Source organism: Hyperolius riggenbachi, chromosome 10 (assembly GCF_040937935.1).
Source record: "Hyperolius riggenbachi isolate aHypRig1 chromosome 10, aHypRig1.pri, whole genome shotgun sequence".
NCBI classification, from domain to species: domain Eukaryota; kingdom Metazoa; phylum Chordata; class Amphibia; order Anura; family Hyperoliidae; genus Hyperolius; species Hyperolius riggenbachi.
The window spans coordinates 191,096,704-191,122,608 of record NC_090655.1 but is presented as its reverse complement, the minus strand read 5'-3'; the positions used below and the strand labels follow the sequence as shown (position 1 = coordinate 191,122,608).

Sequence of the window (25,905 nt, the reverse complement as noted above, 5' to 3'; positions counted from 1 at the left end):
CGAACCCGAACATCCAGGTGTTCGCCCAACACTAGTCGATTCCCACAAGGATGGGTCGAGACTCAGATCGCTCAGTAGCTTTAGTACATCAGTGGAGTCCTGAACGAACGATGGAAGGGACATCACTAGTTTTAGTTTTGCATCTAGCCATTTGCCTATTTTCTCTGTTGGTCCACCTATGGCGCTTACAAATGGGCGCCCAGGTGGTTTACTGGCATTTTTGTGAATTTTTGGGATTAGATATAAAATTGGAATCTTGTAAGTCTCCACTTTTAGGCTCACGATGGTCCAGAATCCCCTCTTCCCCAGCATCATCAACCAAGCTATTAAGGCTTGCCACAACTCATTCATATGGCTTCTGCCTCAATAGCTGGTAGGTATTTTCATCAGAGAGCTACCGGTTTGCCTCCTTCAGATATTCCTCTCTCGACCACAGGACCACATTTCCCCCCTTGTCGCTAGGTCTCACAAATATATCATCTGCAGCTTTTAACTCATCAAGTGTTCTCCGCTCCTGCCTCGACAAGTTATCCTGATTTTGGGGTACTGCCAATTAAGCTTTTTTAACTCCTGTGTCACTAGGTCTGAAAATATGCCTAAAGCCTGGTTTTGATGTCGGGAAGGCATATATGAGGAACCAATATGTACCTCAACATGCTCAATCCCTTCCTTTTCCTCATCAGTCCCGACATTACCACCCATTTCTGCTCTACTCAGATCTTTCAACTCCTCCAGCATACGGAGGGTCTCACATTCCCCCAAGATCCAAAACACTCCGTCCACTCTTTTCACTCCCCTGCTCATCTGGCTGGAGCTGTCCCGACTTTTCTTTGTCAGTGTCATAATACATAACCCTTAAATTCAATCGTCGAACAAACATCTGGAAATCTTTTTGGACATTAAATTCATCTCCTCCCTGAACAGGGGAAAATGATAATCCCCTATCAAGGAGGGAAATGTGGTCCGGGCCCAGGGGAGAATCTGAAAGGTTAATCACATATTTTCTGGTTAGAGTGTTGCACCGGGGGATTTTCCCCTTCAGTGCTCTCACCCCCAGAACACATTATGTCTGTGGGTGGTTCTTCCCTTTTCTTGGCGGTTTAACTCTTAAGATAGGTTTTAAATTCCTCTCTTTCCTTTTCCTTCTGCTTTTCCTTTTTCTAACCTCTTTTCTTTTTCTGCGTCGCTGCCGCTTTCGCTTTCTTCTGAAAAAAATCACAGATTTTCCTGAGGTTGATGATGCTGGGGAATTACCACTCTCATCCCCTCCCCCTTCTCCACCCTGGGGCCTCCCACCGCGCTCTCGTGAACGAGAGCGTTGTCTTCCTGGAAGGTAATTATAAAATTCACCCCCTTTCCATTCCTCAATGTCCTTTTTAAACTTTTCCTGCTTATCCTTTTTAATTGCCCTCTGTGTTCTTTCTACTTCCCCCTTAAGCAAGTTATTGAGTTTCACAAATAAAAGATGATCCTTATGGGGTTCAAGATCCAAGATACTTGCCTCAATAGACTCTTTTATCGCTCCTAATTTCCCCTGATAGTCATACTTCCGTGAAAGTGTGGTGGTGACGGTAGCCATGGAGACGGTTGATATGGGCAGGTATATTGAGGCAGAAGTGCTTCTCTGCCCTTAGAACGCGTCTATGATAAAAGCGCAGTCCAGCCAATCACAATCGGCGCACATCCTGACAAAGCTCGCAAGTGGGTGGGCGCAATGCGTAGGTGGGCGGGTTCAAGTCCCATGGCCTGCGAAACTCCCCTATTGGCTGCAGCTAAACAGCGCAAGATCAGAACGCGGGTCTCTGCACGCACGGCCTGACTGTCTGCACTCCCAGTCCCTGTGCAATTGACAGGATGGGTTGAGCCGGTGACTGGGCCTGTGGCAAGAAACGGTCGCGACCGAAGACCAAGCTGCCATTGTGAGAAGAGAGGACTCTCAGATGAACCAACAACACATGGTGATAGCGGAAGTGGTGAGATTGCTCCTGACACGCATACAAATATGTAATCGGCATACCAAAAGGGGAATCACCTCTCACTCTGCCAAAAAACACAGGTGAACCCTCTTTCCACCTCTCTGAAGACCATTACACTATTGGTACCGGTACCGGAGGGGAGATGTGAATGGGGTGGTATGTGTGGGCAGTGTGAGTGTGTGTAAGTTCACCAATGGCCATTTTTAAATCTTTTTAATTGGTTGGTCTGTGTATGGCACAATTTTTCCATTAAAGCTAATAATTTTGTACTTTTCACTAAACCTATGAGCAACTGGCCTATTCATTTTTCTATAACTGCGATTGATTTGAGTTAGACTTAAGTGCTGCCTATGTGGACTGTAGTTGTTCAGATAGGCTGAGGTGGTTAATAAAATTGCTTATTTTTACAATAGGCAAACACCGACTAATTTTAATCTTTCCTCTCCCTGATTTACATTCTGAAATTTATCACAGGTGGCAAAATCTTTAGACCTGGCAAGTGCATCTCATTGGAATGTTTGTTTGTGAGAATTCTAAAGCCAGGGAAAGTAATGCTTGGTCTTCCACATAGCTAAAAACCCCAGGCTAAGAATCACCTGGAGGGCAGGTTTACATACCAATATACAGTGTATATATAGAGAGAGAAAGAAAGTGTTTCTGAGGCTAAAGCCAAGAAGATTACTTTAAAATCCTGACTAATTTACTGCATTATACTATATGTCTCACGACAGTGCCTGTTTAAACTGTAAGGTGAATGTGAAAGAGATCCCTGACTGTTGGAGTCCCCGAGATAAAAAATCAGCAGATTACCAATCCACCCAAATGTGACATTTTGCCAATCTTGCTGTTTTAATTCAAATCTTTTGTCTGCACCTTGTTTACCAATCATAGCCCTAATGCATCTCCATAAAAAAAAGTAATTTATATTTTGCCAGTTTAACACTTGTCTTATATCCTGGGATCCAAGTACCAGAGGCTTCCTGCTTCTCCTCCACTCTCCACTGACGGGTCCTGTAAATCATTCTGCAACTGGATTGTGAGCATCATGTCTTCTGTTTACAATGCATACCAGACTTTAGCCCATTCAGATTGTAAAATATCCATTTTATTTAATAGTTATATAAACCAATACAGGTAAAACACACATTATCAGGTAGGGAGAATTATTTAATAAATTAGAAACAAACAGTACATATATTTTCACGTACTAGAAAACAGAAATAAAGAACATTAACAGCATGTTTATCACAAGCAAGGGGCTCATATGTCACAAGAGAATAAAGAGCTGGCTATACATGGGCAATAACTGCCCACTCAATGACTGACATATTTATCATGCAGTATTAACTGAGGTACAATACCAGAATCTGTGTTTGCAGTCTTTTTTATAATTAACAGAAACCAATGCATTACTATGACCTTGTACTGCTATCATTTTGTGCCATACATCCAGCTTGGCAAGCTGATCCAGATTATCTGCTGTCTGAGAGCACCATTAAATGATCAAAAATAATAACTAAGTCAAGAGGGTGCAAGGAGTTGGGGTAGATTGGACTGGGTATCAGTGTAATTTAATTGTGAAGCATAAAGTTATAGAAAATGAATGGGTGGCAAAAGGATAACATACCATACGTTGGTAATGTACAATGGGCTTTTTCACTAAACTTTTCACTGATAGTGCATTATTGATTGTTATACACAAATGTTAGGGTCACACATTACCAACATATCTAATAGTGTGCATAGGGCGTGTCAAGTGTTGCCATGCATTAAACTTTACATGTGCTATCAGAATAAAGTAAAACTTAGTGAATTAAGACAAAAATACGCAAACACATAGAAACCAATAATAATTCAAGTTATAGTAGTGCCATCAGTGAAAAAAAATTGCTGTTTTCTGATTTGATTGGCCATACACTGATAGATTTGCAGCAGATTCGACCATCAGATAGATTTCTGTCAGATGCCTGTCAGGTCGAATCTGACAGGAATCTATCTGATGTGTGCCACACACTAGGAACAGATTTCCAATAGATTTCTGAATAAAATCTATTGGAAATCTATTGAAAATCAATCTAAATGCATTATTGCACCATTAGATCCAATGCAACTCTATGGGCCATCGATGTGCTGCTAGGAGCAGATCAACCTAGATTTTTCATCCTGTCTGATAGATCAAAACGATCTATCGGCCATCGATTTCCGACCGATTCAATCGATCGATGGCTGAAATCGGCCAGTGTATGGGCCCCTTAAGAAATAGAACATTAGCAGCACAGATATTGTTTCCAGTGCAGGAAAGGTGCGTACACACGCACTACTAAAGAGAACGACGGGTCCATCAGACCCTCCCGCTGGGCGGTCGTTCTCCCGACAGTAGTGCGTGTGTACAGTCTGTCTGCAAACTGATAAGGCTGTTTCTGAATGATCCGCATGAGCTCTCATAAAGTCACACAGGTTCCTACTGACTGACCTCTGGGCAAAAGAAATCAATGTTTTACGTTTTATACTGTTTTTGTAGCATGTTTGTACAGAAGACCAATAAAGTATCTCTGCAGCATCATCTTTGCTTAAAACATATAACAATATAATATATCATTCAGGAAAATGATACTCAGGAATCTTCATGATGTGTTTTTCAAACAGGAAAGCAAAGTCATGTGCTGATGAAAAGTAGTCTCTTACTGTACTTGCAGTAATAAAGAGCTTACAGTATATCCATCCTCGAGCGCAATTCTGTTCCTCCTATTGTTCTATCCATTTTAGTGTGGAGTACTTGTCGGCAAGCGCTGTTCTTACTTGTAACGAGTGGCTCTTATCCCTGGTTTCCACTAGACAAGTTACCTGTATTTGTGAAAAACACTCTGCATGAATTACAGTGATACCAAAAACAGAATTCTGATCACAAATTTAAAATCAGTAGTGTGAAGGAAATTAACAATATTTATGTTAAATAGACTAAATTTTAAAGATGGAATGCTAAACAGCAGCCATGATAGTCTGACGGAAAATCTGCTTCATTCAGCTGCAAAACAAACAGAAGTAATGACCCTTTGTACTTTTCAGAACTAAAATCGTATCAGCATTATTTCCTCAGCCACAAAAAAAGTGTTTAGTGTTTTCTTTTTTCTTACTTTTCAGAAAATCAGCTAAATGTGACTGTTTGCCTCATTTGCATACATAACGACATTAGGTTTTTGTTTTGTTATAACACTTTTGGTGCATGAAAACAGAAAAGGATTTCAGACCGTCTCTTTGTAGGGCTACTACTTTATGTACCTATGTTCATCTCATGTCACTTCAGGTATGCTTTTAGTACCCCTGCACCGGAGTCAATAAATGAATGAAGCTCCACTAGATGAATGAAGCATTGTCCATTAGAATCAGGGGTTTTCAACCTGTGGTACGCGTACCACTGGTGGTACGCGTACCACTGGTGGTACTTTGCTGTTGGCTAGGTGGTACACTCCGGGTTTGCCTGACACTTTATTGCCCGCCTGCCACTTGTCCTGGTCCCATCCTGCCTCCATAAAGTTCAGCTCCCCCTCCCTCGCTCCTGGCTGTGCTGTCCTGCAGCCTACTTCAGACCTCAGTTAAGCAGTGAAGAGAGAGCTGGGCGAACAATGCACAATGACAGGGTATATACAGGAAGTGACATCACGGCTCACTTCCTGTATTTGAAGTATACGTGCTGTCACTGTGCACCGTTCGTCTGGCTGTCTCTTCACTGCGGCCAGGTTACCGATGATCTGAGGTCTGAAGTTTGCTGCGGGGCAGCACAGCGAAGAGCGAACTTTGGTGAGTCACTGACCTGCCCTCTGGTGGTTAGGGGAGGCTCCCTATATTGAAGCAGGAGGGGGAAGGGAGGAACTGGAAAGGCTGCCTCTATTGGCAATCTACCTACAGATTGCCAATAATGGCAATCTGTAGGCCAGCAATCTAATTTTAATCGTTTTCCCCACCAGTGCCTACTTCTGTTCCCCTCCCATATGCCCTTCTTTTCTCAAAGTGTACCTGTAAGAAAAAAGTTCCCCTGGGGGTTACTTACCTCAAGAGGGGGAAGCCTCTAAATCCTAAAGAGGCTTCCCTCTTCCTCCTTAGTAGAGGAGATCCTTTGCTGGGAGTCTTCCCCCCCCCCTATGCAGGCACAGTGGTGGTACTTTAACATTTTCAGGTGATAAAAGTGGTACAATTATAAAAAAGGTTGAAAAGCTCAGCACTAGATTACTTCTTCCTTAGTGCACAGGAGTTAAAAGGACCCGAGAGGAACCCCGAGGACAACAAGCAGTGTTAGTACACCATGGAAAAGATAATCTAAAATAGAGAAGGAGGAGCGCTCCATAGTGTAACAACGCTTTATTCAAACAAATTGCGCAAATAAAAATTCACTTACTAGATATAAGTTGAATACAAGCATGTAAAATCTTTAGAATCCTTCCTTGGTGGGTGCACCTCAAACTGCCGTGGCCATCGGAGTCGAGAGGATCAGGTGGAAAGCGACCCTAGATGCTCCCCCAAGGGAAAACCGTGTGCTGGTTGCGTTATTACGCGTTTCGGCGTTCCACGCCTTCGTCAGACGAAGGCGTGGAACGCCGAAACTCGTAATAACGCAACCAGCGATCGCGATTAGCATGTATAGAACCGATAATTGCAATCGCTCCCAAAAACGCTAGTGTCCAGTGATTTTTTCCGTGGTAATCGCTAGCGTTTTGCGATTTTACATGTGAATGGGGCCTTACACTTTAACCTAGCTGACCCTTTCATCCACCTTAGCAGGGTGAAGCCACCCTCACCAGGTTGCTGACATCTCTCATCTGCCCTCCCCACCACCATCTACTCCTCTGCTGTCACCTCTCTGCCACCCTCTACTCCCCCGCTGTCACCTTTCTGCCACCTTCTTCTCTCCTACTGTCACCTCACTGCCAACTCCTACTCCCCTGCTGTCACCTCTGTGCCCCCCTCTACTCCCCTGCTGCCACCTTCTACTCTCCTACTGTCACCTCTGTGCCACCCTCTACTCCCCTGCTGTCACCTCTGTGCCACCCTCTACTCCCCTGCTGTCACCTCTCTGCCACCACCTACTCTCCTGTGGTAACCTCTCTTCCACCCTCTAATCCCCTGCTGTCACCTCTCTGCCACCAACCCCTGCTGTCACCTTTCTGCCATCCTCCCCTGCTGTCACCTCTTTGCCACCCCCTTACTACCCTGCTGTTACCTCTCTGCCACTCTCTACATCCCTGGTGTCACCTCTGTGCCACTCTCTACTCTCCTGCTGTCACCTCTCTGGCAATGGGTGTATCCAGCTAAACTGGGCATTCTGCGTAACTTTAAAATAGATGTAAACATATACAGATAAGAACAGGCCTTGATTTACCTCACAAGAGCACCTTAGACTTCGCCCTCCATGAATCCAGGTACCTCCTGGCACCTTAGATTTCGCCGTCCATGAATCTACAAACTCCCACCGAACTGCAAGTGTGCTGGCAGCTGACCCAGCTGTAATTTCTCCCTTACTTTTCTTGCCTGTCATAGGTAGCTACAGGTGCCACTTAGTATTAGGTAGCCAGAAGTAACCTCAGTATTATGTAACTAGAGGTGCCCTTGACTGAATGGAGATCTCATCACTAGAATGCTGAGAGCTGGGTGAGTAACCTCTCATTTACACTCTCATCAGGACTCTGCAAAGGGAAGGAGGGAGGAGCTCAGGGAGGGGAGTGAGCCGCCTTTTAATCATCAGGCGCCTGTAGGCGCGTGCCTACAGTGCCTTATGGTAATTCCGGCCCTGGATAAGAAGTATATTTCTACCAAAGTAAAATGAGCTATAAATTACTGTTCTCCTATGTTGCTGTCACTTACAGTAAGTAGTAGAAATCAGACAGAACGGACAGGTTTTGGACTAGCTCATCTGCTCATGGGTAGAGATGTCGCGAACCTCCGATTTTCGGTTCGCGAACCGGGTTCGCGAACTTCCGCGGAAGGTTCGGTTCGCGGAAAAGTTCGCGAACCGCAATAGACTTTAATGGGGAGGCGAACTTTGAAAAATAGAAAAAATTATGCTGGCCACAAAAGTGATGGAAAAGATTTTTCAAGGGGTCTAACACCTGGATGGGGGCATGGCGGAGTGGGATACATGCCAAAAGTCCCGGGGAAAAATCTGGATGTGACGCAAAGCAGCGTTTTAAGGGCAGAAATCACATTGAATGCTAAATTGCAGGCCTAACGTGCTTTAAAACATCTTGCATGTGTATACATCAATCAGGGAGTGTAATTAGAGTACTGCTTCACACTGGCACACCAAACTCACTGTGTAACACACCGCAAACAGCTGTTTGTGTAGTGACGGCCATGCTGGACTACTGCGCAACATGGCGAGATTGCTCTTCCTCACTCAGTGATGTCAGGTAATGTGTGACTTCCTTCTCAACTTTCCATGGCATTGTTAAAAAGCTTACGTTTTGTTTTTAAATTACATTTTCTACTTGCTGTGTACTTGTTCAGTAACGCTACAATGAGAATCCTGTGGAGGCGGGCAAGTCTGCCATTGTGACCCCGGGTAATGGCCGGGGAATGAGAGGTTTGAATCCGGTGTGGAGCCTGAGCAACGGCTACCACTACACATCCAAGGAGGGCAGCGGACAGGCATGCATGCCCGCCCGCCCCGAGGTAGTGACCAAAAATAACAATACAGGAGGTGGACTTTCGAGGCCCTGCTGTGTATTTGAAATGAATGTACTTTAAATCCTTGAACGAGAACCAGTTATAGCGGGCAAAGATGACACCACATTCCTTTCACGAGAATCATATGGAGGCGGGCAAGTCTGCCATTTGTGACCCCGGGTAATGGCCGGGGAATGAGGGATGGAATCCGGTGTGGAGCCTGAGAAACTGCTACCACTACACATCCAAGGAGGGCAGCAGGCAGGCATGCACGCCCGCCCCGAGGTAGTGACCAAAAATAACAATACAGGAGGCGGACTTTCGAGGCCCTGCTGTGTATTTAAAATGAATTAACTTTAAATCCTTTAACGGGAATCCATTATGGAGGGCAAGTCTGCCATTGTCACCGCGGGGAATGAAGGTTGGATTCCGGCCCGAAGTGGGAGCCTGCTGAGACCCATGCTGTAGCTGCCCTGACCGTGCTTTGCAGACCAGGCATCTGTGGTCCCTTGAGCCAGCGGAAGACAAACCAAGTCGAAAGCATTTGCCAAGAATGTTTTACGGAGGGCAAGTTTTGTTGGCATTTTTGTAAATTGTTTGAAAATGTAGATGGTTGTATTTTTAAATAGTTTGAAAGTTTAGATGGTTGTATTTTTAAATTGGTTGAAAGTTTAGATGGTTGTATTTTTAAATTGTTTAAGTGTAGCCATTCTTCCTCCCCCCAGCCACGAACAATACCATGGGAACGTGGAGCAGCAGAAGCCCCCTTTGACGGCTGCCGCGGTTGTTCTCCGGCGGCTTGTCTTTTGAGGGGTGCTGCTTTTCCTCAGGTGTTCTTGCCATAGCTGTTTGTGCCTTCTCTCCAGGTGCCTTCTTTAAGCACTTGTCCCTACGTGACAGTTGGCCTTTCCACGGCTCAATTTTTGCTGGCAGAGACACTAGATGGCTTTGCTCCGATCTGAGACACACACGTTAAAAAATTTCCAAACCGCTGAGCCCCCCTGGGCTGATGGCGCTACAGTGGCATCAGCAGCTGACGTTGAAGGACATGTTGGCTGTCTGGCCATAGCGGGCGATACATGGCGCCGGACACTGCCCCCAGCTGTTTCTGAGGACAAGCTCCCTCTGCTTCTATCATGGAGTCGTCTCCTCCTAGTCCTCTCTGACTCCTCCTCTGAACTGTCCCCCTGGTCATCTCCTCTACCGGGAACATATGTGGTATCCGTATAATCGTCATCATAATCCTCCTGGCCAGCTGCACTTTCCTCAGACACCTCCTCAACTGCACCAACTTCAGGTGTTTCATCAGCCCCCTCCACACACGTTACGTCCATACTATCGCCACCTAACTCAGACGTAGGAGGTGGTGTACCTGCGCCGTCTTCTTGTTGTTGCAGTAGTGGCTGTGAATCGGTGATTTCACCACCACCACCACCAAATAACTCCTGCGAAGTGTCAAATGCAGCGGATGTGGTGCTTGTTGTAGCGCTGGTGGCTGCGGGAGATGAGGTGTTCTGTGTTAAATACTCAATCACCTCCTCACGATTTTGGGAAGTGATGGCACGTGCCTTTTTCTGAGCACTGTATTTTGGGGCAGGTCCGCACGAAATCACAGCAACACCACCTCGCACAGACCTGCCGGTGCCTGGTGGCCTTCCTCTGGGTCTGCCTCTACCTGGTTTGTCCATTTTGTCCATCTCGGGGGGATGCTAGGTATATGCAGTGAGCTGGGTTCACTGAACAGTAAAGGTACTAGGATGCAGTGAGGTGGGTTCACTCAACACAACAGGTAGTAGGATGCAGTGAGCTGGGTTCACTGAACAGTAAAGGTACTAGGATGCGGTGAGGTGGGTTCACTCAACACAACAGGTAGTAGGTATATGCAGTGAGCTGGGTTCACTCAACACTACAGGTGTTGAGTGAACCCACCTCAGTAATGAGGTGGGTTAAGTAAACACAACAGGTAGTAGTAGGATGCAGTGAGCTGGGTTCACTCAACACAACAGGTAGTAGGTATATGCAGTGAGCTGGGTTCACTCAACACTACAGGTAGTTATGTGCAGTGATGAGGTGGGTTAAGTAAACACAACAGGTAGTAGTAGGATGCAGTGAGCTGGGTTCACTTAACACAACAGGTAGTAGGTATATGCAGTGAGCTGGGTTCACTCAACACTACAGGTAGTTATGTGCAGTGATGAGGTGGGTTAAGTAAACACAACAGGTAGTGGGTATATGTAGTGAGCTGGGTTCACTCAACACTATAGGTAGTTATGTGCAGTGATGAGGTGGGTTAAGTAAACACAACAGGTAGTAGTAGGATGCAGTGAGCTGGGTTCACTCAACACAACAGGTAGTAGGTATATGCAGTGAGCTTGGTTCACTCAACACTACAGGTAGTTATGTGCAGTGATGAGGTGGGTTAAGTAAACACAACAGGTATTAGGTGTATGCAGTGAGCTGGGTTCACTCAACACTACAGGTAGTTATGTGCAGTGATGAGGTGGGTTAAGTAAACACAACAGGTAGTAGTAGGATGCAGTGAGCCTGGTTCACTCAACACAACAGGTAGTAGTAGGTATATGCAGTGAGCTGGGTTCACTCAACACTGCTGGTAGTTATGTGCAGTGATGAGGTGGGTTAAGTAAACACAACAGGTAGTAGTAGGATGCAGTGAGCTGGGTTCACTCAACACAACAGGTAGTAGGTATATGCAGTGAGTTGGGTTCACTCAACACTACAGGTAGTTATGTGCAGTGATGAGGTGGGTTAAGTAAACACAACAGGTAGTAGGTATATGTAGTGAGCTGGGTTCACTCAACACTACAGGTAGTTATGTGCAGTGATGAGGTGGGTTAAGTAAACACAACAGGTAGTAGTAGGATGCAGTGAGCTGGGTTCACTCAACACTACAGGTAGTTATGTGCAGTGATGAGGTGGGTTAAGTAAACACAACAGGTAGTAGTAGGATGCAGTGAGCTGGGTTCACTCAACACAACAGGTAGTAGTAGGTATATGCAGTGAGCTGGGTTCACTCAACACTACAGGTAGTTATGTGCAGTGATGAGGTGGGTTAAGTAAACACAACAGGTAGTAGTAGGATGCAGTGAGCTGGGTTCACTCAACACAACAGGTTGTAGGTATAAAATTTAAAAGGGTGGAGGGCGCTAATGTAGGTTGATATTAGAGATTACTACTTCACCCGCTGCTAACTAGTCACGTGTGGGATCCCACTGACCCACACGAAGCAAAAAAAACAATATTAAACAAAAGACCAGTTGCGCTGGGTATGACTAATCAGTATTTCAAAACATCAATAGTATTAGATGCCTATTCATAAACTTGGTACTTAAAAGATATATATTTTTATTCTTATAAACCATGTATCAAACAATTGTGTTCATAAAATATACATATAAAATTTCAGGCAATATAGGTACCCATATAATCAATAAAATTGCTTTAACATAAAACATTCATCCATTCAAACACACTCAGACCTTCCAATGTGTAAAAAAGAGAAGGGGATGTGTGAAGTGGATGGATATAGGGTTATTTAGGACAAGTACATAAAGAGGGGGAGGGGTTTGGGCGCGTACAACTTCTTGAGTGCTAGTATATTATGCAATAGATATGGATAGTAACTCTATCCAGTATGTATTTCAGGAGCGGTATACCTTTAGATGTAGTTCTATATACTCACGCTCCCCTCTAAGTTGCCTCTAGGATCCAATAGGGATATAAATCCAGTTTACGAGTTGGAGCTCCGGCCGGCTGCTCTACAACTCGTGACAGCTCTCGTCTCCCGTGTGTTCCTCTGCCGCTGCGGCGGTGAGGCGCAGTGGCGGTTCCGGGTAGCGGCTAGTTCAGTTCCGTTCCGTCAGTTAATTGACATATGTCTCCACTCGTGGATATAATAAGGAGTTTATTCAGGCATGTCTAAAAGATAAAAGATAGTGACTGAGTTTTATATTTTATTTTTTTAATATATATTTTTATATTTTTTTATTTTATATTTTTTAATATTTTTTTTATATTTTTTAAGCAAACAACAAAAAATATAAAACTCAGTCACTATCTTTTATCTTTTAGACATGCCTGAATAAACTCCTTATTATATCCACGAGTGGAGACATATGTCAATTAATATAAGATCTATGAATATAGACATTGATGGACAATCCACTCTCTATGACCCAGGAGAAACCTCCACCAATATGGGAGGGATCATCCAGACTATAACATCTCCAGGGCGGCAGTTCATCTTTTACTGGCTTTGATAAAGGCGGCTGTGGACCGCTGAAACGCGTAAATCCACCTGGGGATCCGAATTGCACTAAGGAATGCAGCACATCACTTAAAACGCACGGAAAACGCCTCCTACTAAGTCTGTGCATTGGAGCTGTATAGTGGTTACCACGCAACCACGCAATAGGAGACGCAGGCAACAGGTGACGTCACCGGAACTGAACTAGCCGCTACCCGGAACCGCCACTGCGCCTCACCGCCGCAGCGGCAGAGGAACACACGGGAGACAAGAGCTGTCACGAGTTGTAAAGCAGCCGGCCGGAGCTCCAACTCGTAAACTGGATTTATATCCCTATTGGATCCTAGAGGCAACTTAGAGGGGAGCGTGAGTATATAGAACTACATCTAAAGGTATACCGCTCCTGAAATACATACTGGATAACGCTAATACGGGGGAAAGAACTGTATGCCACGTTACTGACTAGTGAATCAGTACCTCTATTACTCAATAGGACTAATTACAAGGGGAACGATAAGACCATTGAAGAGGATTCTTGTGCAACAAATACTGACATCCCCTAACCTACTGAGTTTCCACCATAGCGTTACTATCCATATCTATTGCATAATATACTAGCACTCAAGAAGTTGTACGCGCCCAAACCCCTCCCCCTCTTTATGTACTTGTCCTAAATAACCCTATATCCATCCACTTCACACATCCCCTTCTATTTTTTACACATTGGAAGGTCTGAGTGTGTTTGAATGGATGAATGTTTTATGTTAAAGCAATTTTATTGATTATATGGGTACCTATATTGCCTGAAATTTTATATGTATATTTTATGAACACAATTGTTTGATACATGGTTTATAAGAATAAAAATATATATCTTTTATGTACCAAGTTTATGAATAGGCATCTAATACTATTGATGTTTTGAAATACTAATAGGTTGTAGGTATATGCAGTGAGCTGGGTTCACTCAACACTACAGGTAGTTATGTGCAGTGATGAGGTGGGTTAAGTAAACACAACAGGTATTAGGTGTATGCAGTGAGCTAGGTTCACTCAACACTACAGGTAGTTATGTGCAGTGATGAGGTGGGTTAAGTAAACACAACAGGTACTGGGGGTATATGCAGTACTGGGTAGTACAATGTGCAGCTCCCTGTCACATACACAGGCAGTCAGTCACTGAATGTGCTGGGCTGCTGGCAGTGGCACACACACACTATCAATTAGCAAGGCTGTGCATGCAACAAAAGTGTCAGTTTGACACACAGTAAAAAAAAAAAAAAAAGTACAGGATGAGCTCTGACAAAAGCTAGGGTGCTATAAAGCAATAACAATCAGCCAAGGAGCAAACTAAGCAGCCAAGAACCTAACTAATCTGTCCCTAGAAGAACAAGTCTGCAGCAGCTGTCCCTTTCCTCTCACTAGCAGGCACACGAGTGAGTGTAATGGCCGCCGGAGCCCGCCTTATATAAGGGGGGGAGGGGCTCCAGGGCTTACTGTAGCCTGAATGGCTACAATGTGCCTGCTGACTGTGATGCAGAGGGTCAAAGTTGACCCTCATAGTGCATTTTGGGGCGAATCGAACTTCCGTAAAAGTTCGCCTGGCGCAGGCGAACGCGAACCACCAATGTTCGCCTGGAACCGTTCGCCGGCGAACCGTTCGCTACACCTCTATTCATGAGGGATTCTCTGGGTTTTCTTTCTTTTCAAAAGCATTTCCTGAACGGCAGTTTCTCCTTCCAACTGCCAAAAAAGTGTGCAGCGAGCATGGAGGCTGGCCAGCATCTTCTTATGAATCTTTTTCAAAAAGTGTCTTTATAAAGAATAAAGGCCATGCTGAGAAACCCCTACGGAGAGATGGACTAGCCCAAAACCTGTCGGTTCTGTCAGATTTCTACTACCTACTGTAAGTGACAGCAACATAGGAGAAAAGTAATTTATGGCTCATTTTACTCTGGAAGAAACATACATACTTCGTATGTGTAAGTGTTTACATATATTTTAAACTTTAAGATTTTCGCAACAGTGGTCCTTTAAACAACAACAAAAAAACGCCAGTTTCCCAGCTGTCATGGTGATCATTCTGTTATAACAGTGGTCTGAGTTAGGCCCGATTCAGATGGACAACTGCCAGCAGCTGTACACAATGTTTACAGCCGGAATCCACCGCGTCCTGCATGACGTGATGAATGGCAAACGTTCATCTCAATGTGTTTGCTGGCGATTGTGTTCGCACCAAGGTCGATCAAATTTTCTGAGATGCATGTAGCTTCTGGCCCTTACAAACCTGTAACCAGCATGGGGTGAGAATGGAGTCAGAACATCTCTTTCATTGCATATCAGGGACTCAGAAGGCATCAGAGGCAGAAAATCAGTAAGGCAAGTGGCATTTTTAAGGAAATCAGCAATAGCATTTTCCATATTCCTCTTAAACTGGGTTCTTTCACTTTGCGATACCAAGACAACATCTGCCCATATAGGTAGTCACTGTAGTACTCCTTTTGTTGTAGACTGGGTAGTTAAGAGCTTGGCCATAAAATCAGTGTACAAGATTTCTTTACAAGCTTTTTTCGAAATGTTAAGCTTTATCTTTAGTCATGATACCAAACTGGATCAGAACCATGCAAAAGTAAAGTAAGGTTCTGATCCAATTCTGTATCATCCCTGAAGGAGAAAAAGTTTTGAAAGCTTGTAAAGGAATCTTGTACAATTAGTCATTAAAGGTATTACCTAAACAACTTTTGTTGCCATGTCTTTATATTCTTTCCATGACAAACACTGGACCACATACAAACAGTTACTGGTTACTGACAGAGAACTATACAGTATATACATACAAACTGTGAAGTTATTTAAAATCCGTAGAGAGAAACACAGGAGATTATAGAATGACATTTTTGGAATCTGTGAACCAACAACCAATTACAAGCACCATATATTGTAAGAAAAAAGAAAACGACCATCTATTTTAAGTAAAGGACATGCGTTCCATATGTGCAGCAGTGTATACAATTTGGTGCTGGTCCGATCCATCGTTTTGATTTGCTGCTCCCCACAAGGCACTGGGGTTTGGACCGTGGCACGCTCGAACTTATTGGCATTCCGGTGCTGCCTTCCATCTGTGTTTGTGACCAAGGATGGGAAACAGGAACAGGCTCATCTCCCTGGATAGTTTTTTTGTTTTTTTTAACTAAAGTAATTGCCATACTTTAGTTCACTTGCACATTTAAAGCAGACCTGAACTCAGAACTTCCTCTCTGCTCTAAAAGATAAGCAACATCATAATAACCTTTAAAGAAAAACATTTATTTGCTACAGCTGATAAAAGTCCTGCAATAAATCTGCAGTGTGTCTACTTCCTGCTTTCATGGAAGCAGACATAGGGTTAACATTCTGTGTTTGCAAACTAACTGCTCTGCCAAGGCAGAGATCAAAATACAGTTGTGATTAACCACAGATGAGGGGTAATTCAACAGGCTAAACTCTCTAAATGCATACAGGGTACATTTCTCTGTTTTCCCTCTGTCCTTTGCAAGAGTTCAGGTCCACTTTAAGCATAACATTTAATTGCTAGTTTAAAACCCTTATATTATGTTACAATATATAAGTAAATAGAGTCTTGTTATTTTGAGAACTTCCCAGAATTCACATCACTTCTTTCAGAGCCAGATCCCTCACAAGGCTAAACGTGTTCTGTAAGTTTTCACTCTCTACGCTCACTTCCTGTAAGTCTCTCAGCTGGGTGTGGCGGAGGAGCACAATGAAAGATGACTAGTCCCTTGATGGAGGGAAACGTGTGCCCCTTTTTATACCAGCAAGCACTTAAGCTAACTGACAATGCGTTACTACACTGTAGGCCCAGGATTGGAGGAGTTAAGGCTCAGTGTTTATTTTGGTTACAATAATGAGAACCATTTGTGAATTACAACAGCAAATTCCATCTCCGAAGGGAAAACAAGAGCTTAGAGCCAGGAATGTACACTGGCCTTTGTGATTCACTCTTTGGCAGAAGTGGATAACACGTTAGTAACACATCTGGACTTCTCCAATGAACCCAGGTTTATCCAATAAACAGCAAATACACGGAAAATAGCGGGGCGGCTCTGACTACATGCATGTCGTGTTTGGATGAATTAGTCTGAATGAGGGTGCTACTTAATGCTTGGTTAACTGAAAACATCTACTGTATGACCAAATCAGGGCTAAAGATCAATGAAGAACAAAAGTAACGTATATGTTCTTCATCGATCTTCATCCCTGATCTGGTCATTGCAGCATTCCAAGCCTGGCTCAGATACATGTAAAAGATTTGTCAATGTGAGTACACACACACTGCTACATCTGCACAACTACTAATTCCCTAGCCTGTCAGTAATCCTCAGAATGACCCAGGCAAGAATGACAGACCTTTCTTACCTAGTATGTTTGATAAATCTGTATCAGGTCCCCTAGAGATCTTTAGTCCTGGAGAATCTCACCGAATCAGAACATACATCTCATGAATGTTCTGTAGATGAAAGTTCTCATACCCTGTCTGGAAATAACTTCTACAGGTCATTTCCCATATAGCCCTAGTTTCATTACCAATCAGGTAGCGATACTTTCAGCATACATTTAGCCTCCTTCCTAAAGGTGCCCAATCTTGATTATACAGTCGTAAGACTACCTAACGTAATCATTCAAAGTAAATTCACTCAGTTTACCCTTCTACTACATAGATTTGGTACAATTGTAGAATCAAGATTGTATCATTAGTGGGCACCTTAAAACTATACTCACCTGTATAACAATCATTTTATGCTCCTAATCCCACACTGAATGTACTGCACAAATTAGTATTTCTGCAAATTAATGTTGTGCCTGTTTCTGGGAATCTGAAACAAAAAGAGGAGCCCCTTCAGGGTACTTACTTCAGGAGGCTTAGGCCTCTTGGATAGAAACACACTAGGCAGAAACGGTAGCGTTGCGTAAAACGCTAGCATTAATGCATATAATGTAAGTCAATGGGCCGCATGAAAAAACGCATTTGTTTGCATTCTGCAATGTGCATTTTAGAAAACGCAGAACTTGCTGCATATTTTTCCAAAACGCATCTAAAACGCACATAATGTATGTCAATGGTGACGGAGAGGTATATTGTTTTATTGCGTTTTTAATGTGTTTTTTCGTGCATTTTTTTTATAAAACCAAGTTTGATGATGTATTTCCACTTCCTGATGACTTCCTGGTGAAGTCAGTTTCAACGTGTTACTCGTATTGTAGAAGAAGGTCAGTTGAGAGAAAAAAAGATTGGATGAGATGGAACAAAAGTTCCTACATTGACAGTATCCCCAACATGTGCTCAGTAGGGCTAGACAGAGAAGCATAGGACAGGTAATACTAACCGTAGGAGGGGACTCAATAAACGTATCCCTTTTGTATACCAGTATTACGTGAACAGCAATGAGATTGCTGAGGCAATACGACAGAATTGGCATATCCTTAAAGATCGCTTCCCAGATATTGTTGAATTCCATTGATGTCATACAAGAGGGCACCAACCATTAGGGATAGGCTGATACCTGCAGACCTGGGCTCGAGCCATGCACGACAGCCTTTGTCTAATCGTCCTAATGGTACAAATCCATGCATGAATTGCGTTAATTGTAATAGTGTAATTAAAGGCCCCATAGTGAGACATCCACATTTGGGCGATACTTTTAAAATACAAGGGCAGTTTGACTGCAATTCAAAATTTGTAGTTTATGCTTTAAAATGCCCATGTGGACTCTTATGCTAGGAATATAGCGTTTTTTTAGCTATTAAGATGGCTCGTTTGATAATTTCCGACATGTCCGATCTCACGCCCGATTGATTCCGCACTCGATTTTGCATAGGGAACAATGGGAAAAGTTAAGGAAAACAAATGGAAGATAAGAGAATCGGGCGTGAAATCGAGCGGGGAATCGATCGGGCCGCAGAATCGAGCCGCAAAAGCGCACTGTCTATTCCCAGCATTATGCGTGGGCCAAACAACACAATCTATTAAAAGCAAACTTGCAGCGCATAAGATTACCATCAAAAATAAATGTACTGAATTATCAATCCCTTCCCATTTTGTACAAGCGGGACATTGTTAGCCAATTAAGGTTTTAAATACTAGAGCAGGTTCCCCCTTCAAGGAGAGGTGGCAATAGACTCAGGAGGTTATTAAATAGGGAGGCCATTTGGATAAAGAGATTAGATACATTAGAGCCTCGGGGTATGAATAGGGAATTTGATGTGCTGCCATTGATGTAATTTATTGCTGTATGCGCTGATATCTGGGCATTTCTGTATGTATTTTATTATTTGTATGTATAGTTAATTGTTTTCCACTTTGATTCTGGTGGGGAGTTCCGACCTGAATGACTTGTTCCTGAGAGGCGGGTGGAGCCTGAGGGTCGCGTCCCGCGGCGGGCTGTGATGTTTGGACCACATGTGCGGTCTGTTTACATTCTGCACACGTGGTTCAGTGACGTCAGTACCAACAAGGGCGGCGCTTTGTGCCGTCCTTGCAGCGAGTGAGGTTCCCCATCTGGTCCGATCCTTTCAGGGGGCGGTACCAATATGATGTCACACTACTTCGCCGCTGATTGGTCGGCGCTTTGCATTGCAGTCTGGCGCGCCGGCCGCGTCTCTTACGCTTCAGTGCGCATGATGTGGGCGTGTCCAGGCCTGCAAACATTTGCATGTTAGCGTTTAAGTTCCCCATCAGGTCCGCTTTTTAATGCGGACAGGGGATTGGTCACCATAGGCGTGCTGCATTGTGATTGGCTAAGACTCCAAGCGTTTACACTATATAAAGCTACAGGTTTTGTAACAAGTTAGACACTGACACTGCCACTGAAAGGAGGGATTCCCTCCGAAACGTTGCAATTCATTTGTCAACGTGTCTTTTCATTAACCACCCTGGCGTTACATTTATTGAGGCCATGGGGCCGCGGGTGGCTTTTAAAAAAAAAATGTGTTTAGGTTAGTGTAGCTAGCACTAAAGTTAGCTACACTTTCCCCCCCAAGTCCCTCGGCACTGTTCCCCTCCTTTCGGATCGCCGGCAGCGATATTCACCTGGCCGCGATCCCGCGATGGCCGAGACTTCCGCCATAGCTTCAGGCGGTGCTATGGCGACGATTGGGCATGTTATGCGCAGTTCCGATAGCGACCCCTGGAGGCTATGGAGAGGCTGCGGGCTCCAGGGGAGGGGGTTGGTATGTATTCGGCGGCCATCGAGGGCAATCAAAGCGCGACGGCGGTGATCAGGGGGGATGTAGCTAGCCAAGTGCTAGCTATACCCCCCACAGAACATTTTATTAAAAAAGACCCTCCAGGGGCTGAGCAATCCACCGCGGCAGTAATGGACGAGCTAAGCTCGTCATTACCGCCCAGGTGGTTAAATAAAAGAGCATAAAACTTATATGGATGGTGCAGGTCTACAATTTCTACAGTTCCTGATGAAGTCATGAAAGAATGATTGAACACAAGATGGCGCAGTGTAAATCAAGGGATGAGACCTATTGATAATTAACCACTTGAGGACCTAGGGCTTTACCCCCCTTAAGGACCGGCCACTTTTTTTCCATTCAGACCACTGCAGCTTTCACGGTTTATTGCTCGCTCATACAACCTACCACCTAAATGAATTTTGGCTCCTTTTCTTGTCACTAATAAAGCCTTCTTTTGGTGCTATTTGATTGCTGATGCGATTTTTACTTTTTATTATATTCATCAAAAAAGACATGAATTTTGGCAAAAAAATGATTTTTTTAACTTTCTGTGCTGACATTTTTCAAATAAAGTAAAATTTCTGTATACATGCAGCGCGAAAAATGTGGACAAAAATGTTTTTGATTAAAAAAAAACCCATTCAGCCTATATTTATTGGTTTGGGTAAAAGTTATAGCGTTTACAAACTATGGTGCAAAAAGTGAATTTTCCCATTTTCCAGCATCTCTGCCTTTTCTGACCACCTGTCATGTTTCATGAGGGGCTAGAATTCCAGGATAGTATAAATACCCCCCAAATGACCCCATTTTGGAAAGAGGACATCCCAAAGTATTTACTGAGAGGCATAGTGAGTTCATAGAAGATATTATTTTTTGTCACAAGTAAGCGGAAAATGACACTTTGTGACAAAAAAAAAAAAAAAAAGTTTCCATTTCTTCTAACTTGCGACAAAAAAAAATGAAACCTGCCACGGACTCACTATGCTCCTCTCTGAATACCTTGAAGTGTCTACTTTCCAAAATGGGGTCATTTGTGGGGTGTGTTTACTGTCCTGACATTTTGGGGGGTGCTAAATTGTAAGCACCCCTGTAAAGCCTAAAGGTGCTCATTGGACTTTGGGCCCCTTAGCGCAGTTAGGCTGCAAAAAAGTGCCACACATGTGGTATTGCCGTACTCAGGAGAAGTAGTATAATGTGTTTTGGGGTGTATTTTTACACATACCCATGCTGGGTGGGAGAAATATCTCTGTAAATGACAATTGTTTGATTTTTTTTACACACAATTGTCCATTTACAGAGAGATTTCTCCCACCCAGCATGGGTATGTGTAAAAATACACCCCAAAACACATTATACTACTTCTCCTGAGTACGGCGATACCACATGTGTGGCACTTTTTTGCACCCTAACTGCGCTAAGGGGCCCAAAGTCCAATGAGTACCTTTAGGATTTCACAGCTCATTTTGAGAAATTTCGTTTTAAGACTACTCCTCACGGTTTAGGGCCCCTAAAATGCCAGGACAGTATAGGAACCCCACAAATGACCCCATTTTAGAAGGAAGACACCCCAAGGTATTCCATTAGGAGTATGGTGAGTTCATAGAAGATTTTATTTTTTGTCACCAGTTAGCGGAAAATGACACTTTGTGAAAAAAAACAATAAAAATCAATTTCCGCTAACTTGTGACAAAAAATAAAATCTTCTATGAACTCACCGTACTACTAACAGAATACCTTGGGGTGTCTTCTTTCTAAAATGGAGTCATTTGTGGGGTTCCTATACTGTCCTGGCATTTTAGGGGCCCTAAACCGTGAGGAGTAGTCTTGAAACAAAATTTCTCAAAATGACCTGTGAAATCCTAAAGGTACTCATTGGACTTTGGGCCCCTTAGCGCAGTTAGGGTGCAAAAAAGTGCCACACATGTGGTATCGCCGTACTCGGGAGAAGTAGTACAATGTGTTTTGGGGTGTATTTTTACACATACCCATGCTGGGTGGGAGAAATAACTCTGTAAATGGACAATTGTGTGTAAAAAAAATCAAAAGATTGTCATTTACAGAGGTATTTCTCCCACCCAGCATGGGTATGTGTAAAAATACACCCCAAAACACATTATACTACTTCTCCCGAGTACGGCGATACCACATGTGTGGCACTTTTTTGCACCCTAACTGCGCTAAGGGGCCCAAAGTCCAATGAGTACGTTTAGGATTTCACAGGTCATTTTTGTTTCAAGACTACTCCTCACGGTTTAGGGCCCCTAAAATGCCAGGGCAGTATAGGAACCCCACTAATGACCTCATTTTGGAAAGAAGACACCCCAAGGTATTCTGTTAGGAGTATGGTGAGTTCATAGAAGTTTTTATTTTTTTGTCACAAGTTAGCGGAAATTGATTTTAATTGTTTTTTTTTTCACAAAGTGTCATTTTCCGCTAACTTGTGACAAAAAATAAAATCTTCTATGAACTCACCATACTCCTAATGGAATACCTTTGGGTGTCTTCTTTCTAGAATGGGGTCATTTGTGGGGTTCCTATACTGCCCTGGCATTTTAGGGGCCCTAAACCGTGAGGAGTAGTCTTGAAACCAAATGTCGCAAAACGACCTGTGAAATCCTAAAGGTACTCATTGGACTTTGGGCCCCTTAGCGTACTTAGGGTGTAAAAAAGTGCCACACATGTGGTACCGCCGTACTCAGGAGAAGTAGTATAATGTGTTTTGGGGTGTATTTTTACACATACCCATGCTGGGTGGGAGAAATATCTCTGTAAATGACAATTGTTTGATTTTTTTTTACACACAATTGTCCATTTACAGAGAGATTTCTCCCACCCAGCATGGGTATGTGTAAAAATACACCCCAAAACACATTATACTACTTCTCCTGAGTACGGCGGTACCACATGTGTGACACTTTTTTGCAGCCTAGGTGCGCTAAGGGGCCCAACGTCCTATTCACAGGTCATTTTGAGGCATTTGTTTTCTAGACTACTCCTCACGGTTTAGGGCCCCTAAAATGCCAGGGCAGTATAGGAACCCCACAAGTGACCCCATTTTAGAAAGAAGACACCCCAAGGTATTCCGTTAGGTGTATGGCGAGTTCATAGAAGATTTTATTTTTTGTCACAAGTTAGTGAAAAATGACACTTTGTGAAAAAAAAACAATAAAAATCAATTTCCGCTAACTTTTGACAAAAAATAAAATCTATGAACTTGTCATACACCTAACAGAATACCTTGGGGTGTCTTTTTTCTAAAATGGGGTCACTTGTGGGGTTCCTATACCGCCCTGGCATTTTACGGGCCTAAAACCGTGAGTAGTCTGGAAACCAAATGTCTCAAAATGACTGTTCAGGGGTATAAGCATCTGCAAATTTTGATGACAGGTGGTCTATGAGGGGGCGAATTTTGTGGAACCGGTCATAAGCAGGGTGGCCTTTTAGATGACAGGTTGTATTGGGCCTGATCTGATGGATAGGAGTGCTAGGGCGGTGACAGGAGGTGATTGAGGGTGTCTCAGGGGGTGGTTAGAGGGGAAAATAGATGCAATCAATGCACTGGGGAGGTGATCGGAAGGGGATCTGAGGGGGATCTGAGGGTTTGGCCGAGTGATCAGGAGCCCACACGGGGCAAATTAGGGCCTGATCTGATGGGTAGGTGTGCTACGGGGTGACAGGAGGTGATTGATGGGTGTCTCAAGGTGTGATTAGAGGGGGGAATAGATGCAAGCAATGCACTGGCGAGGTGATCAGGGCTGGGGTCTGAGGGCGTTCTAAGGGTGTGGGCGGGTGATTGAGTGCCCTAGGGGCAGATAGGGGTCTAATCTGATAGGTAGCAGTGACAGGGGGTGATTGATGGGTAATTAGTGGGTGTTTAGGGTAGAGAACAGATGTAAACACTGCACTTGGGAGGTGATCGGACGTCGGATCTGCGGGCGATCTATTGGTGTGGGTGGGTGATCAGATTGCCCGCTAGGGGCAGGTTAGGGGCTGATTGATGGGTGGCAGTGACAGGGGGTGATTGATGGTGGCGGTGAGAGGGGGTGATTGATAGGTGATTGATAGGTGATTGACAGGTAATCAGTGGGTTATTACAGGGAAGAATAGATGTAAATATTGCACTGGCGAATTGATAAGGGGGGGGTTTGAGGGCAATCTGAGCGTGTAGGCGGGTGATTGGGTGCCCACAAGGGGCAGATTAGGGTCTGATCTGATGGGTAACAGTGACAGGTGGTGATAGGGGGTGATTGATGGGTAATTAGTGGGTGTTTAGAGGAGAGAATAGATGTAAACACTGCGCTTGGGTGGTAATCTGAAGTCGGATCTGCGGGCGATCTATTAGTGTGGGTGGGTGATCAGATTGCCCGCAAGGGGCAGGTTAGGGGCTGATTGATGGGTGGCAGTGACAGGGGGTGATTGATGGGTGGCAGTGACAGGGGGTGATTGATGGGTGATTGACAGGTGATTGACAGGTGATCAGTGGGTTATTACAGGGAAGGACAGATGTAAATAATGCCCTGGCGAATTAATAAGGGGGGGGGGGTCTGAGGGCAATCTGAGCATGTAGGCGGGTGATTGGGTGCCTGCAAGGGGCAGATTAGGGTCTGATCTGATGGGTAACAGTGACAGGTGGTGATAGGGGGTGATTGATGGGTAATTAGTGGGTGTTTAGAGGAGAGAATAGATGTAAACACTGCGCTTGGGTGGTGATCTGATGTCGGATCTGCGGGCGATCTATTGGTGTGGGTGGGTGATCAGATTGCCCGCAAGGGGCAGGTTAGGGGCTGATTGATGGGTGGCAGTGACAGGGGGTGATTGATGGGTGGCAGTGACAGGGGGTGATTGATGGGTGATTGACAGGTGATTGACAGGCGATCAGTGGGTTATTACAGGGAAGGACAGATGTAAATAATGCCCTGGCGAATTGATAAGGGGGGGTCTGAGGGCAATCTGAGCGTGTAGGCGGGTGATTGGGTGCCCGCAAGGGGCAGATTAGGGTCTGATCTGATGGGTAACAGTGACAGGTGGTGATAGGGGGTGATTGATGGGTAATTAGTGGGTGTTAAGTGGAGAGAATAGATGTAAACACTGCGCTTGGGTGGTGATCTGATGTCGGATCTGCGGGCGATCTATTGGTGTGGGTGGGTGATCAGATTGCCCGCAAGGGGCAGGTTAGGGGCTGATTGATGGGTGGCAGTGACAGGGGGTGATTGATGGGTGATTGACAGGTGATTGACAGGTGATTGACAGGTGATCAGGGGGATAGATGCATACAGTACACAGGGGGGGGGGCAGGGGGAGGGGCTGGGGAGAATTTGAGGGGTGGGGGGTGATCAGGAGGGGGCAGGGGGCAGAGGGGGGGGGTAAAAAAAAATAGCATTGACAGATAGTGACAGGGAGTGATTGATGGGTGATTAGGGGGGTGATTGGGTGCAAACAGGGGTCTGGGGGGTGGGCAGGGGGGATCCTGAGGGGTGCTGTGGGCGATCTGGGGCAGGGGGGGGAGGAATCAGTGTGCTTGGGTGCTACATAGGGTGGACACTGGGACCACCAGGGCAGGAGGCAGCCTGTATAATACACTTTGTAAACATTACAAAGTGTATTATACACTTTGTATGCGGCGATCGCGGGGTTAACATCCCACCGGCGCTTCCGTATGGCCGGCGGGATGTTGCGGCGGGTGAGCGGCGGCAGGCGCCGGCGGAGGATCGCGTCACGGATGACGCGATCGCTCCGCCCATGCCCTTACAAGGACCGCCGCCTCTG

At 44.6% G+C, this 25,905-nt stretch overlaps 1 protein-coding gene across 4 annotated transcripts in view; it reads right to left on the bottom strand.

The window, feature by feature from the left end:
* Positions 1 to 3,059: 3,059 nt before the first annotated feature.
* LOC137534105 (L-threonine ammonia-lyase-like) overlaps positions 3,060 to 25,905 on the bottom strand; it is a 101,364-nt gene continuing 78,518 nt past the window's right edge. For all 4 annotated transcript variants that reach the window (XM_068255465.1, XM_068255467.1, XM_068255466.1 and 1 more), the window contains one exon: positions 3,060 to 4,820. In XM_068255465.1, the coding sequence (XP_068111566.1) occupies positions 4,722 to 4,820 (99 nt within the window). In that variant the 3' untranslated portion in view covers positions 3,060 to 4,721. The remainder of the gene's footprint in view (positions 4,821 to 25,905) is intronic.